Here is a 17,455-nt window from a genome sequence, read left to right on the forward strand (position 1 = left end):
AGAAAGGACGATGCAATTAAACATTTTGTTCCCGTTGAACCGTGATAACCGCGAGCTCTTGACCCAGATACCAAGTGTAACGTCCCCTGCACTTTCCCTCTCCGACCTTTCGCAATTATGGACCCGTAATTTATCATTGCGAAATGACGAGCACGGCTCGAGGTGGGTCGACGAACCGCTCGAATGGATAATGTTATCCGTGGCTCCGTCGCTTTTCACGGGGAATCCGCGGGAATCTTTGAATACCCTCGCCAGCTTTTCACCCCGCTGAAACAGTGTACAAGTGTGCGTGGACTAATTGGGCGGCAACGCTCGCTCCTCGCGGCATTCCAAGATCCCACAAAGCCCATCGATCTCTCTCTCTCTCTCTCTCTCTCTCTCTCACTCTCTCTCTCACCCTCGCGTTTTCGGCTCACCGTGGGCGAACTTTGAAATCTAAACCTGGAGCTGCTGAAACTCGGACGCGTTCCGCGTTCGAACGAGAATACCACGGCGAGAGATCGGCCGAGCCTCGAACGCATCAATTATCCCGTAATTTTAAGGCCGACGGAGTAAATCGAACGCTCATGAGGTATTAATTAAAGGTGCTACCCGATCGATTGTTCGTTAGCAGGCGACACGGAATGCTGTCCTGGTTTGCCCGCGGCTCGCCACGACCGACGAAGAAGAAATCCGAGGAGTAGTTTCGGAACGCCAGGAATGCGCCGCGTTTCGTCCCTTCGCGACAGACGATATTGCATTTCGATCTCGAACGGGATGGATGGGGGGTTGAAAAGGCGAAATTAGAGCAGTGGCGAGCATTAAGCCACCATTTCCAGTATCCGGGATCGACGATGACTGCACCGGCGATCCTCGACTTGACCGGGATACTCAAAATCGAGGTATCTCGTGTTCTGATATCGATCTCGACTGGATGAGAATGTATCAAATTCAACCCCGGCTGGGTATTTTACGAGGAATTCGAATTACTTCAAAGTGGATGCAAGAAACTGAGAAGCTCCGACTGACGAGTCGCACATATAAAATTTCACCCCTTTCGCCAAACAGATTTCTCCTCGTATTTTCTCGTATCTTTCAAAATACCAGGAAAACCGGCGTATCTTTCTTACTTTTTAAACAACGTATCACGTTTATAAGAATTTTCAAAATATACAGATAATTTGTACCACTGCTCTCCATTTTCTTAACGCAGACATCGAAAGAGGCAACAACAAACCTCAGCGAGATACATGTATACGTATATATAGATATCAGGAACGGTGGATCTTATCCACCGGAACCGTAGAGGGTGTATCTCGGCTCGAACGGACCAAAGAATTAAGCCAGCCCCTTCAGCTGCCGTTTCTCAACGGAATCGCTCGAAGGTGGAAGAAATAAAACCGCTCAAAGAGCAACCAGCTCCTCCGCGGCGCGGTAATCGTCGCCCGATAAAACTCCCGGCTCCGCGCATCGAGTCAGCGGGAGATAAAAATTTTACGGATTCCGCGAGCGATGGGAAGCGTGTCTCGGGCGTCGAGGAACAGCCGGGGAGCATCCGCGGGCTGTAAAATCGTGTAACAAGCGGCGATAACGGGGACGGAACGAGCCGGGTTTACGAGACCCGCCTCGCGCGGAAGTCGCGTCTCCGAGCCTCGTTTTCGAACGGCACTAGCCAACCGGAATTCACGTAGGCACGCTCGAAGAAAAGGCAGACGCATCGCGGAGAGGAAGACGAATGACCGCGGCTCGTGACGCTACGCCGCGCGGGGCTTTTAAAAGCATTACCGCGGCCAGGGGGTAGTAAACGAGCTTAGTCGCCCGGAGACCGTACGTAACAAGGTGTACGCGCGTCCACAGCTGTCATAGCCTCGTGTCTGCGTCGAGTAAATTGTTGCCACAAGCGGCGGAATTCCAGGAATGGACCACGCGGACGTTAAACGGGCGACTCTGAAGATCAAGGCTGGAATTTGAAAAGTGGAACGGAATTTCGGGTTCCGCGTGTTTTCCAAGTGCGCGTTAACACTCGTGGCATCGTCGTTAGCCACGTTCCTACGTGTTTCACTTTCGCATCGCGAGGATCCGCGGTTTAAATTCGACAAAGTGTGGTATGCCAAAGACAGCTGGGGGTAGCTTTTGCTTTACGCGCGCGGAAAGCTTTCGAAAATTCGCTCGTCGCGACTCTCGAATTCGCAGACTTTGACATCTGACCGATTTCGCGACCCGGCTATACCGAGGAGGCAGGTATCCGTGCGTGGCAGCAATAGTACTCGCGTTGTTGGAACACGACGATGGTAATTTTTGCCATTCGTTCGCCGCTCGGTCGTTGATCGTCCAACCGAGATATAGTTAATGTTCGAGCACCAAGCGCCTCGTCTCCCGAGTTCTGGGAATGTATTTGCACTCGCGATAGCGACGATGAATGTCCGCGCGAGTGTTATTTAAATTTTTATCACGTTCGTTCGTCACCTGCTCGGTCGTGCGAATACATTTAAGCGTTGAATTTGAAGAACGAGCAGCGTATAATATCAAAAATGTTCAGAGAGAAATGCCAGTTGAACATCTCCCGATGGAACGACGTTTTTTGTTAGTTACGTAGAAAAGATCGTTGATTTTCCGACGCCACGACCCCTTTTCTTGGAAGTCGAGTATCTCGTCGAGAAAACTGGAAACAAACATGATTTTGATAACTACTCGATAAAGACGGTACACGGTCTCTGAAGAGTTTTATCAACGACTGCGTTTCTCTTGGAACGGAAGACTCTCGTCGAGTACGATGCAAAGAGGTTACTTGACGTCTTCCGCAAACCGTATTCAAAAAGAACGAGAGGGAGAGAGAAAGACAGAGTATCGACGTACGGGAATTTTCGCGAGAGAAACGAGCGATCCCTGGGACCACGTTCGAAGGAGGAACCGGAAAGATATGCAGCTCCTGGTGGGGTTGAAGAGCGCGACAGATACGGTCCGCTGGCAGTTTTATCGGTGTTTCAAAAGTGGGCCATCGCCGATCGCGTCCGTCTTTAGCGGCCCCCGCCGTTTCTAAGAATACCGCGCCACGGGGGATGTACACGAATTTTTCTCGCGTTGAAATTTAATATTTCTCTTGCCCGGGTACCGGGTAGCAAGGAAATGCCATTAAACGGGGCCGCGAGAAGGCAGCGAGGCTCCTCTCTCATCGAATCGAGTTTGCAGTGCCGCGCGCCCCTGACTCGGTACACGCGTCCTGAATGCCGCCTAAAACTTACTATTTCATGAAGTATGCATGTCTAGCCGCATATGTGATTCCATATGTATCGCGCGCCCGACACCGCCCATGCCACATAAAAATATATTTGGACGAGCACGGACTCCGTGCCAGCTAGAACGCCGGCTACACGCGGAGACTTGCCAATGGCGAACCGGAATAATGACGCGAAACGTAGGAAACACCGGCTGGTTGTAAAGAATATTAACGACGGGTATGTATGTTCGCGCGAAAATCATTTGGCGGCGTGGCGAGGGACGGAGAAGCGCGGTGGACTCGCCTTCGAACAGAAGTCGAGGAACGGAGTAAGGGTCGATGGAAGCTCGAACCACCCCTATAAATACCAAGTAGCGATCCAGTGGCGTCATATGGCCTGTACCACGGTACGTACCACGGTAGCATGTAATAAAGAGAATCCATGGCCCCCCCAACCTTGGTCTACTGTTTCATTTCTGTTACCGTTCTTTATCCGAACCGGTTCTTACAGCGAAAAGTTGTTAAATACCTTAGTGGCCGCTGTCATACCATTCTACGGTGGCGAATCGATTGTCGAAATGTCGGAAGAGAATAATAGAACCGTTTGTTGTTGAAAGATAGAGAACACTTTCGCGACTCGTTTACTTTTTACGCTAAGAATCCGGCAGGAAGCTATGAGCTTTCTACCGCGCGGAGGAAAGCCACCCCTTTCAATTCCGATACGTTTTAGAAATATTGCTCGAACGAAAGGCAGCCGGGCGTCGATCGGTGGCGGTCGTGAAAGAATAATACCACCAGCAGGCGGAGAGAGAAATCTCCGCGGTGTTCCAGCGGAATTCTCGAGCGCAACCGGCGACTCGCGGAGCGTACTCGACCGATATCCATTTACGACTCGAGTAACCAGCCGTATTACGGTGTTTGCTCGGTCTCGCGTTACGCCCGTTACATGGCTGTCGCGGATCTCATTTTCCCCGGGTGTACCGACGACACGCGTGTGTGTACGCACGTGAGGCCGACCGATAACACCGGCGAACCGCGTTGCGCACACCTAAATTGCGACACTTCTAATAACGTTCGTCGCGCGCTTGGTAATCACCGGCGTTAATCGATCGCGCGGAGCTTGGTGTATAGGGGCGCTCGCGCGTGACCATCCGGCGAAAAGATGAAAGCTCCGGGATTTCTATCGGCCTGGCTCAAAGGACGAATTCCCGAGCTATTGCTCCGGGAACGCAATTACCGTCTACGACTTCTAGTAAACCGTTAAATGTATTTTGATCTCATAGTCGTCGGCTAATGGTTTTAACCCAGTTCCGGACTTGGCTCGCGCTCGACTAACTTTCCTCGAGAAGAATTGACTTTCCTCCCCTCCCCTCGGGGGAAGGGACGATGTAGATTATTTTCGCGGGACGACCAGAGAAAGGGGGCTATTTTCGATCTTCCTTCGAGCCGCGATGCGTCTTTGTAATCTCTCTTGTCTGAGGGAGTCAATGGGGTAAACGAACACCTCTAAGACCCGAGATATAAATAGCTCGGGGTTTATCGAAAGCTCAATGAAAAAGGTCCCACTTAGCTAACTCTACCGTCGCCGTACGTCGTTTTCTTTTTCCCCCCCGATCGTATATCGGATGCTGTACAACCATCGAATTATCCTGGGACGGGAATGATAAACGACGATTTGCATCCCTTTGTTTGCTCGCGAGACGAGCTACATTCCCCGGTGGCGGTTCGCGATCCGCCGATTCGTTGCGCTAAAAAGACACTCCCTCGTTAACGGTCGCGTTGGTGTGCAGTCGTCGAAAGAACGATCGTCGGTACGTGGCTCGAGCTGAAGAAACTTTAGCTAGTCGGATGTTACTTGTTTCAAACCCCTGCAGCGTCGTGTCTGCTTTCAACTTTTGTACGGCTTCGCTCGTGCGGCAATGGAAAACGAAGAACGCGCCCGTTCCACGGCGGCGTATAACCTGCGCGCACCGTATCAATTACGTATCACCGGTGCTCGACGAATAATCGGGAATTTCATCGGGAACGGGAAGACAGAAGGACGATCCAGCGAAATTTCATTCATTTTTCTCCGACCGCCCCACCCGCTCTCGTCGTGCCCCCGCGGGCCTCTATTCATCGCGAATGCATTTTCGTCCTCGATGTTTTCGAGTTTCACAAGTGCGACGCATCGAAATATTTGTTCCGCCTGGCTCCGCTGGCAGCGATGTTTTAAAACGCGAGTCGAATATTTCCGCGACTCTCATCCGGATAATTAACGGAACAAATGAAAGGATCGATAGCGGCGGAGAACTAACGCGCGACGCGTATTACTAATAAACGCGTTAAATCAAGTGTGATCATGTGCCGTTGTTCCAACGATAAACGGACGCGCAAAGCGGCCATTCTAACGAGTGGCTTTTTTTTTCCTCCCCGCTGGCTCGAGTGTACTTGACGGTCAATAGCATTCATTCCCGTTCACGGTTTTCAAAGCGACACTCCCCCCCTCTCCCTCCCTCCAACCCCTTCCGCCTCGCTGTTTTAATGCTCCCCGTCAAACTAACGCTAGGAATCACTTTATATTTTCCGCGTCGTCGGACTCGCCACTCCTCTGGATGGGCATAATGCACGTCCCGTGCGCCGAGTGTATCCAATTCTGGCCGGGTGTATCGAGCCGGTGCGGCGTCGTCGTAAAAACAACCCCTTTTTGCACGCTCGCGAAACTTCCACCGCGGCGACCACGATACCTTCCCTATCGCGTTCGAGGCATCGAGCGAACCACTCCTGTTCCCAACGCTGAAAAAGTCCGTTGTATCCGCAGTTCTTAATAAAATATTAGGTCTCCTGGAAGGGTCTACAGCGTTCTCGATAGAAAACGGTATCAGGTTCTATCGCGCGTATGATGGGTTCGGAAAAGATTACTCGCTATCGACTTCTAGCGACCAGGAGCAGAACGAAAATAACTTTTGGTGTATCGACGCGAAGAATCGACGAGATCGTAACATGAAATGCAAATTTTCGTTCGAACATACAATCATCGCGATCTCCCTGAATCAATGTCAAGTACTTGACCGGTCTCAGTCACTCGCGAAAGCTCGTTCGTTGTTAGACAAGCTGAACGACTACCGAGAAATAACTAGACGGCATGAAAGGGTACGTAACCGGACGAACCCTTCGCACGCGTGCACCGATAACGGTGGTGGTCAGCGGTGGTGGTTAAGTGGCGGGTACGGCCGCATACCTAACGCCATTAATGCGCATTTAATGTCTCAACCTCGAACGCGGCCGTGTCGCGGATAACATCTAAAATATGTTTTTGCATTTATGCGGCGAGTAGAAAAAAAAGAAATCGGAGTCGAGGCGAGAACGGTCGCGCACGCGGTGCCCACCCCGAGGAGGAAAGTTCTTAACGCGACGGCGGACCGCGTCGGCTCGAGACGACGGAGCAGCCGAGCCACTTTTTCCAAAGGGTTTCCACGTTTCCCGCCCGTTCCGTGCTCGCTATTTCTCTTCCCACGGCACAAAGGCTACATCAAGAATCTACGATCTCCGCTGTCGACCAGGGGAATACCAGAAGTTTTTCCATTCACCGGAACGACGAAGGAAAAGACGGGAGCACGGCCTGCTCTTATTCCACTCGTACACGGAACGCCCTCCTCTCTTTCTCTCGCTCTCTCTCCCTTTCGCCTCTCGTTTATCCGTCTCGTCCCTCGACCGCGATGATACTTAGCGAAATCAGGCGAAATAAACGAAAGCAGAGGCTCTTTACTGCGCCGAGACTCGACCATAAGCGGACCGGACAAAGTGCTTTATCGGAGAACCCTCCCGCTGGGTTCTTCTTGGTACCAGGATAAATAATGCCGGAAATTTAACTGGGTTATGCAAACAAGGTTTTGCTCTGTTATTCGCGTGCCGTCAGCAACGATCGGCGAACTTGGCTCTCTTTTTACGATCGGTATGAATAAAAGATATATATTATTCACAGGCGTTCGATTCGATAAATTATGAAACTGTTCTTTTTTACTTAAAAAGCGAATGGGGGATGATATACGTGTACGAAGGACTTTGTTTGGAGGAAACACGGAGGCGATAGACGGCGACGTTTGACGACTCGATCGAGCCACGGAATATCGCGAATCCATGAAAGATTCCACGGTCCACAAGGTGTACGGATTCTACGAGGTATTTCACGGGTGAGTCGACGCGAAATGCATATTGGAAAGGCAAACAGCGTGTATCCTCGAATTCCGGAATGCTTTATTCCGGCTCCTCTCGTGCCGCAATTTTATATCCTCCTTTCAGACCTTCCTATTACGCGAGGCGAAGATTTTCTGTTTGAACTGTCCGAGATTTTCTCCGCGCCCGGCGAAATCAGTTCTTGACCCGCCTTCCGGGTGCGTCGCGAGACAAACTTCGTCCGTAACTTCGAGATGATCCACGGGAAGTTTCGCGAGAAAAATATCCGAAATCTGATTAGAGGACGGCCCCCATTGGAACGTTTGCACATACGCGACGATTCGATGTTCACTCACGGCGATCGCTCCGCGTGAAACAATCCGCCAGGTACTCGCGAGCCAGAATCGATGGCCGAACAGGCAAATAGCCAGGGTGCACGGTTGGTGGTGTTCGCGAACGATGGATGAGCCAACGACGATCGCGAGGAGTCGGAATTTGTCCGACGCCCTCGACCGGAGTTCGTTCGTATGCATAGCCGGCTATCTTGATTGGCTGACACGCGAGTCGGTGCATTTCCCTCTGACAAAGTACGAAGAGCACACCTATGCCACCCAGTCGAGCCTGTTACTACCTGGCTGCGGACGAACTTCCACCCTCGTCGACGGGTGTTGCACACGCGTTCTATTAATATGTATTTAAATTAGCGCCAGGAAGACGCTTCTTCGCTTCTACCGCGACACGTGACTCGATCGGCGTGTCTTCTTGCAAGGACGAGAGAAGAAGCCATCGAGAAGATGACGCGGATGTGGCAAAGATTGCACGATATAGATGATAGTCGAACGAGAAACAATTTTGCCGCTTTTGGTTCGCTCGATTCGAAATAATGGAGAAATGTACGGCTCCTTTATTCTTCTTTTACGATGTATCCGAGAACGGTCAGTCGGAAGTTGCGCAGAGCTAACGATGGCTGGGAAGGCAATCGTTGCGACAACGCCGCAGTAATTTTCTTTCATCAGGCCAACGGAAGACTTCTGGATAGGGGTGGAACTAGCATTTACCGTGGGGGAACGTCAAGCTGCATTTTAACGAGTCCGTTCGTGGTACCAACCGGATTTCGAACGACCTTTCGAACGATACTTTCGAAGAAACGTAAATTAAACTGTTGGAGCGACAACCTGTGTGAGAACCGGAAGCCATTGAGTCGGTCGAGTATACGATTCATGAAATATCGCGTACGAACGCTTACGGATAATAACATGTCGCGTTTTGTACGTCGCGTCGATGACAATGGGCGTGCAGAATATATTTTTTTTTTTTATTCATACGTAGAACAAAACCAACTTCCACTGTTCCTCTCGTTGACCAAAGCAAACTCAACTACCGGATAAACAGTCAACGAGTGCAACGCTCTCTCCATTCAATTGAAAAATAATATTTTTCACTCCCTTTATTTTTTAATCGAGGCGAGTCGAAACCTGGCCGGGAAAAAAAAATTGAAAACACAGGAACGTATCCCGCTGGTCGACGCCGAATGTAATTTTAAAGGATTTCCTTTGAAATCTCGAAGTTTCAAAATAAACGTACCGAAAAACGATGGCGCGAAAGTATAAATTCCCAAGGGGGAAAGATGGAATGGACGGTGTAGTCCGAATTAGAAAGACCACTGCCGCGATTTCATCGGTTTCGCATCGACATTTTAGACACGCGAGAGCGAGAGGGATGGAGTCCCCCGTCAGATATTTCTGGCGAAGCGGCTAATGCCACGTGAAATCCTTCGAAACTTGGAAAATGGCCACGATGGTGGCTCAGAATTTACCTCGAGGTGCCGCTACGGTATAGCGAACCTTCTTATTTACCGATAATTACAAGTACCCAACTCTCGGCTGAACGACTTCGCGGTCTTTAAGACCTCCCGCGTTGGCTTTCACCCCCATTGAACGAGCCGGGACCGATATCGCGGCGAGATATTGCACGTTGAATGGAAAATTGATTAACGCCACCAACACTGACACGGGACATGTTTTATCAGCGTTTACTGATACCCTAACCGGCACTTCTTCCTCGAGCAACTCGCGTAGCGATCCCTGACGCGTGCCCGCGGTTACTTTCTCGCGACGCTAGGTTTCTTTGCTCTCCAACCTGAATTTGCATTTCAGAAATTGGAAGTAGAGATACGTTAGAAGCGTCGTTTTTCAAGAAGCATTCGAGCTACTTTACATTTAACGAACGACTGTCTGAACAGTCGAGTCGAGGCGAGCGATAAGACGAATTCGTTCCTTCGTAGATAATATGTAGAGACCGGGACAATTATCGGTATTTGGAGAATGGAGTGCAAAGTCCGCGTGCAGCAATTAGCAGCGAGCGCGTAGATAAGTACGTTCGTACGTTCCGTGTGACAAATAGCGCCCGTCGCACGTGCCAGGAACGGCGCCTAAGAGCCAAAAATGTGCGTCCCCGACGAAACTATCGTCGTTACTGGAACTTGTCCAATAATTTTTGCGAGCCTCGCATTAAAATTCGATTCCGTTAAATTGTTTTTCCCTCTCGAAAAAAAAATGCTATATGAAATTGCCCGACCCTTCCTCCGTAGTGTGCGATTTTACCAGTTGGCGAATTTTTTTCGCATTTCCCCGGTGGCGCTCGTTTAAATAGTTCGCGCGCTCCGCCTCAAGCTGCGCCCACCTAAATTCCGGCCAACTCCGCGGCGCGTATCTAATCGAAATATAATACTAATTTACTTGATATAAACCAACATTACTTTCCACTGCGCAATTATTTACCTAGCCGTTCGTAGTTGCCGCGCGTTCCCTTTATAATTACGCGAATTCCATTAGCGCCGGCTGCCATAGATCTAACCAGCGTTACGCGAATCACTTTTCTCCCGCGCAACCGGAATGGATTCACCGGCGTACCCTCCCGCGGATTAAAACGTAAATTACGATCGCGATTCTTTTTGGCAACACTCGCAAACGAGCGGGAATGCTCGCTCGCGCGAGCAACGAGTAAAAACTCGTTCGAGGGTAGTCGAACGGCGACTCACCTTGGCACATGATGGTGATGATGTGAAGTATACTGATGGTCAGGTATCGTCTTCTTCTTTGATTGTCCATTTTATCGCCGTTCCACGTCTTGAACCTCGAAGCTTATCTGCGAAAACAAGTCACACGAATATGTTCAACGCCAGGCGATAAATCATCGTCCGCATCATTTTTTATCCTAGATAGACCTAAGCCTGTATCGGTGGGGGTTGGCGAAGGGCTGAGAGAGGGGTCGATGGGAAGTTGAACAAACGGAGATGGATCGATACCGACGGTCTGAAAAGGATCGGTGATGAATTAATAAATATACCGCGTCTGTCATTAAGGGGCGCGATATTAGGGTACGCATGCGAGCACGACAGGGATATGTAAATACGCATCCATCTAGTCTAGAACGCTCATCCGAATGCATATTGCGATGCGGCGTATCGTTGATTCGTCGATACGTCGGGAATCCACGGGGCCGTGAAATCATTAACGCATGGCTAAGTCAGTGTAATAGAGGGATGCTGTAATTAACGAACACCTAATGTTAATCAGGTTTATTGGGCTGTAATATACGTACAACCACTCGAGGAGATATAGACTCTATTCGCGTGCGTCGAACACGTCTATCGGGTATACGGCGAAGGAATCAGCCTCTGAGACGGCTCGATGAACGGGATGAAAAGGGGAGGAATAAAAAGAGTAGAAACGATCCGAAGATTTTTCTCCAGGGTGGAGGAGAGGACTGAAAGGAGCGTGGTTCCAGGTGTGATTCGACTTGTAGCATCATCGAAAGAGGGCGAATGTTGGCTGGCGGAAAACGAGAATGGGAGAACGGAAACAGAGTACTGCACCGCTGGTATAAATTAACACGGCGGTGTGTATCAAAAATTTTCATCGTTTCATTCAATTGCGAGTCGCGGACCGAATGTTAATGCGTGAGTGACACACGCGCGACTAATCTAAAAATAAATTTAAATTTAAATTCGACTAATTAACAAAAATATAATACGAACGAGTTCCTAAATTAAATTCCACGGTACAGTTTTTATCCTTTTTTTTTGCTGACGCGCACACACGACCCGCGCTGATGCGAAACGCTCTCCCGTGACCCGAGAGACCGATATTTCCAGCTAATGATTAAAGTAACACGAGAGTCGGCTGGATTTATTTTGTCGTTCACTCTGTCTGAGGTCCACCGTATTTCGCTAATTACTTATTATACACGATTTCTCATCGCGCCGCCGCGGGGCCCAGCGTGGGACGAGGAGAGCAGAGAAAGAGCGAGCGAGAATAATAACACGACAAAGTCAAGAAATAAACGAATCGAAATGGAACGCGTGTCGCGTTTAAAATTCTTGCGATTGCTCTGGTAAGTACCACTTTTTTATCGAGCTTCCAGGGGCGGGAACTTGGAAAAAATGCAGCACTAGCGGTCTACCCGCGCGTGGTCTGCAACCGTGAAATCGATTCGACGACCGTCACTGTCTTCGTGCAAAATATTTGATCAAGGAACGCATTACTGTGACAAGTAAAAACCCCATTCGCCTACCACATAATTGTCCCTTTTGTTTTATCACATTTTCCCCTCGTAATTCCGCGTATAATTTCGTATTTTACAGCCAGGGACTACGTTTCGAATTCTACACGGTGGTATTTTACAGCGGAGCTTTAAAAAGCCGGTAGAACCATCTCGCACAGACACTCGCGCGTCTACTTTTATCTCGGAAAAATGAACAGGTATTAATCTGGCTCTAATTTACAAAATTTTCATCGCGTACGATTTACAATTAATCTCGTTCGCAAATAACAGGACCTATAGCCGCGGTCCGAAGTGACGAGCGAACAATTCCCGGCCGCTTAATAACCCCAGAAGTTTCCCGGCGATCCGCGTGGAAATTTAAAGTTGATTTAAAAATTTCACGTTCGACGGGCTAACATTGTCACGGGGATTTTCTCCCTGCCTGATGGGAAACCGGAGCGGGGCGGCTCGCCACTCGAACAGTCAAGGGGTAACCCGTGTACCCGCGTAACTTGATTCATTGCGTTATTACAAGTTTTACGAGTTAATTAACGGAGATTTTTAGAGCAATATCACACGGCCACACTTCGGTAAAGCGGCTCTTGTTATTACATCACGCTTTTACACATCCACGGCGTTGAAATTACCGCGGTAACTCCGGCTATCGCGCTCGACCCATAATTAGTAAACTCGGTTAACGACACGACGCCCCTGTTCGCCGACGCTATCGCCGCCCGTGCATTTTTCCTTCGACCTTTTCTCCGCCGGCCTCGCAAACTCCTTCCCACGCCCGCCGTCGCCGCCCTCGTGGACAACCCACGTAAGTGTGAAACGAGAAGTTACACACGGTTCCCCCCTGGGGCATTGCCCATTACCCTTTCGCTCGTCACGGATTGCAAGTTAATAAACGCGGGGGAGAGGGAAACTTTCCTGTCGCCACGGCGAACAAGTTTAAACAAACTACTGGGATCACCGTGCTTGATCTCGTATCGATCTGACACGCCAACCGTTGGTCACTGCTTAATAAGCGTGAACGCGAAAAGTGGGACCCTATAACGCGAAACCTGTTGGTACTAACCCTTTCGTTCTATCCACCCTCGTGAAAATACACCCTCCGTTTAACTTATAGCTGTACATATGTTGCGTTCAGAGGAAAAACCTTCAAGCATTAACGTTATTCCTGGAAATACCGATGGCAGCTGATTCCCAGACCACCCCGTGTATATTCAATTATCCGATTCGACGTGTGTAAACGTAGGTACATTAAATAGCGTTTCTCTCATCGCATGGCTGCCATTCGAAAATGCAATGCGCAAGCTATATAAAGCCGCTCGTAACATCAAGCGATTGCTCCGCGGCACGCGACCGCAGTCTCCGATAGCAGAGAAAGGGTTATCGTGTCCATCATCTAGATTTTCGATACGTAACTCAAACAACGCTGGCTCTGTGTACCGACGGTGGTTTCCATTAATTTCGCGAGAACCATCGCGATCGTTTTACAAAACTTTCGACTCGATTCTTCAAGATCAAACCGTAACCACCCTCACCCACCAGGGTTTAAACAACCCGAAACCACGCGCAGCGGGATAAATCGCGAGCGGTGTAATTCGGAATATTGCACGAGCAGCGTGACAAGGATTATTATATCATTTTTACGGGTCTGTTTACCGGTAATACACCGATACCGTCGATCCCTTTTAACGGCGCCGATTGTTTAATCCAATCGGACGAATGGCCGTTAGGACGGCTCGCGCGTAGCCGGCCGCCGATACGTCGGCTCTCGCGTGCATCGGTCTGCGACGGGGCTGCTGCCCGTCCCAGATTTACGAGGCGATTTACAAATTGGCGGTTATTGTGCCCCGCGCGGAAATCAAACTGTCCTGTAAATCAAAACGTCTGCCAGCGTTCATTAAACGTCAGGCAAATCCCGGATATCGGTACCCGCTGCCCGTCCGGACCCGACCGCCACCCCTCGACTCGCCTTTCTCTCTTTCTGGATACCACCCCCTCGGGCAGGCGTTTCCGTTTCCGGCGGTACGCGCGTCTACGCGCGGCGGTGCGCTAGCCAGCTTGGTGAACGTTGCCGCGAATCCCCGAATTTTCGTCCTCGAAGAGTCGTAAACCATTCCTCCGTTCCACCGCCAATCCCCGTTCCATCACCCTGGCCGCCGTTTTCGACGCTTTTGTTTTTCCCGCTGCCGCACTACAACGCGGAACAACGAAATAACTGGACGCGCGGAGCGTCGTCGAAAATAATTGTTTAATCTGTGCGCGGCCGTGACGGATCCCCGTTCTAGTCTGTTCCCGACGTTCCTCCTGTTCCGTTCGCTTTATTTTTGCGCCAACCGTTTAAAGGGATTGCCTCCCCTTTCTCTTTTCCAACGCGCCACTCTATCGCGGATGAATTTCAATTACAGCGGCTGTGCAGAGATCTTCAGACGTCTTTCGACGATGGTTTTAAACGTACCTTTGGGATACAATTTTAAGTATCGTGTCTTCAGTCGCGTTTGCTGCTCGTATTTTTGAACGTTCGAGACTTCTCGCGTTGGTAAAAGTAGAATAGACTTGGCGAGCTCAAAACGAAGCCAGTTCGATCGTGACTAAATCAGGATTGTCACATTTATAGGATTATCAGAGAGAACGACGACGATACGACGCGAAATTTAGCGCGAAAGGGTAACGTAAAGCGTACAGGTAGGCGAGAATACGTGATTTATGCAAAAGTCTACAATTTAATGGCAGTAAAGGGGGGACCAAAAAATGTCTCCGTAATTGCGATCGTACGCTGGAAATCACGTCTGCACGCGTGAAACGCGAGACACTCCGATCCACTTTCTTCTCTTTCCTTCTTCTTTTTTTCCCCCTTTTCATCCTATGACGTTACTTTTATCATCTACCGTCGCGGAGGGGCAAGTGCGAAGCACAGCTGGCAGAAAAGGCTCGCGACCGATCTCCGATAGCGTATCCGTGGAATTTCGCTTACCTACCCGTTCTCTTCGCCGGCGTTCCACTAAAATCAGCGATTTTCATCGCGAGCGAAAGGACACGAGCTACTAGAGCCAGAGGCTAAAAGCCTCCTCTCGTTAATTCGGAATTGATTTACGGCTACGAAACCGGATAAAAATCGTCGCACAAACGCGCGACGCGTCCCTCATCGGTGGACGCGTCACTTTCGAAAACGCGTAACCACCAAATGGGAAAAATTACGCCTGTGAAGCGATCGGTATTCTACGAACCGAGCGAATAAAATACGACTGACGAGCTGAATTTAAGCGACACGCTTCGAACCGTTTCCATGGACGTTATCGTCGCGTTAAGTGCGCTTGCTTAGTAGTTTCTAATTGAACGATTTAATTACTGTTTTACCACGAATATCATTCGCCAAGTTGTGTCTGAAGAAAGTTGACGTTTCGCTTCTATGAAAAAGAATCTCCAATAAGACTTTTTACAAACATCGCGCGTTAGGAACTATCGGTAATGGATTTAAGACGGTTCGCCATTACAGGGCGCAGGCTCTCCTCTACTTTGGACAGAGTTCTAGCTGGATATTGGCAAGAACCGGAGGACACCGTTCTCGATCTCCACCGTGCAAATGCACCGCGCGGAATTAAATTTCACCGCGGTCGCGTGCAGCTTTCTAAAACGGGAACAAACGTTCGACGTTTGTCCGCGCGGGATCGCAGAATTTTTCATTTACGGCCGCTTTATTTGTAAGCCTCGGTAAACGGTTTTTACAGCACGGTTTTCATTAAATATGTTGCGAGCTTGCCGCATCGAATCGCGCGCCGTTGATTCCGCCGCCGGCGAAGCGGCCGTTCAACCGAGGACTCTTTTCACGCACGGTGAACAGGAACGCGATCGCGTGGCTGGGGGTAAAAATCGAGAGGAACGGAAAACCGTGGAGGCGGTGGCGGCGGCAGAAATGGCGATTATTCGAAATTCGTCCCGGCGTTTCGTCGACGGAGTTCGCGCGGTTCTGTCCACCAATTTTCCTATTTGGGTCAGACAAGATGACACGAGCCATCACTGCTACCTACCCCCGTATCTACCCTCCGCTATTCCAAATGCGCGATCGTCAACGAAAGGGTAGAGAGCGACGGGCGATATCGTGTCGATTGAAAGTGCCGAACGCGAGTGGAGAGCTCGGTCCTTCTTTTGAACGCCGGCTCGCAGATTGCCGCGAAACAGTAGGGGCTGCAACCATGAGGGGTGGCGAGGTAAATCCGTGGACGAAATTCTAGCTGTAACGATTCTCCACGTTCAACGTATCAGTCTCGTTAATTCGCATGAAAAGCTCTTCTAATGAAAGGATTTCGGATTGTTCCTTTTCCGTAGTTTTTGCCGCTGCCTTTGAATCCCCCTCGATACGTAACTGTTTAATGGCGATTGTCTGGAATGTCCAGCTGAGAACAGGAGTGGAATACCATCGGGGACTCGACGCGTTTTCGTGCGATCAGGAGTAATTGCATCGAATGGACACGCGGACGGCGCAAATTACGTATAGACGTACTTATTACGGAATAAGGGTGGTAGCCTGACGATTTATTGTTTCGATTTATCTTCAGCGTTACACCTGCTTGTTCTGAAGTGGAGCATCAGATATCGAAACTGGAATTGGTGAAAGTCTGAATCGACGGAACGGACGTTAAACTGCGGACACTGAAAACAGTGAAACGAGAAAACCCGAGAGGGATCATCAATTTCTCGTTACGGACGGCGGTGAGCAATTCATCGAGGGTAGTTGCGTTCGCAGCGGAACAGCGGGGCCGTGGATACGCCGCGGAACTCGGCGACAAATCGCGGGGCAAACACGGCGGCGCGATTGCGACAAAACGCTCGTAATTACATTCCGGAAGTGAGCAAGTCGAAAACCGGGGTGGCGTGCGTTCACGGTGCCGTTTTGTGTCTTGGATAATTGCCGACACGCGATCCTGCCACGTATACCAACCGGGCGAATTGCGGAACATCGTAGCCTGCACCTGGTAATGCGCCTGTTTCACGTGCGTGCGCGACATTCTACCGGGTCGCGTTCCGCAAAAATAAAATCCCCATTAGACCGTGTACCACCGACGAGCGTTAACCCTCTGCGACCAAAATTTTATTCGCCCTTAAAAAACCATTACAACCGATAACGATTCTCTTTTCCTTTTTTTTTTTTACCTCGCTCCGATGTTTACGATAACATCGTTGTAACGCGAGGTTGTGCTTCTCTCTCTCTCGAGTTACGTAAAAACTAACCATTTTCTAATTCCCATCGTTTCAACGAAAGCGCAACTTTCCTCGGAGGTTTCCTTGCGAGGGCTTTAGTTTCGATCGCGTGGAACACCTCGTCAAGAAATTGTTGTTTACGTACAGTGCATCGCGACGCGGGTAATCAAAGGGGAAAACTAGCCCCATCGACAAGCCCGATAATAGCCGGGAACAAACGCGGAGCAGCTTATTTATCTAATATTGAAAGTTCTTAACTACCGACACTGCGGAAGCAACAAAACCGCTGCGACGATGGCGACGACGAGAGAGGAAGTAGAAAAAGAAGAGAACGAGGGGAGGACATGACGG

At 49.8% G+C, this 17,455-nt stretch overlaps 1 protein-coding gene across 1 annotated transcript in view; it reads right to left on the reverse strand.

Annotated features, from left to right (window-relative positions):
* Positions 1-17,455, reverse strand: part of LOC143423932 (lachesin) — a 198,372-nt gene that overhangs the window by 178,856 nt on the left and 2,061 nt on the right. Inside the window, exon 2 of the mRNA XM_076895594.1 lies at positions 10,392-10,498. Coding sequence (XP_076751709.1) covers positions 10,392-10,461 — 70 coding nt within the window. The 5' untranslated portion in view covers positions 10,462-10,498. The remainder of the gene's footprint in view (positions 1-10,391; positions 10,499-17,455) is intronic.

The sequence above is a fragment of the Xylocopa sonorina genome, chromosome 5, assembly GCF_050948175.1.
Source record: "Xylocopa sonorina isolate GNS202 chromosome 5, iyXylSono1_principal, whole genome shotgun sequence".
Taxonomy (NCBI): domain Eukaryota; kingdom Metazoa; phylum Arthropoda; class Insecta; order Hymenoptera; family Apidae; genus Xylocopa; species Xylocopa sonorina.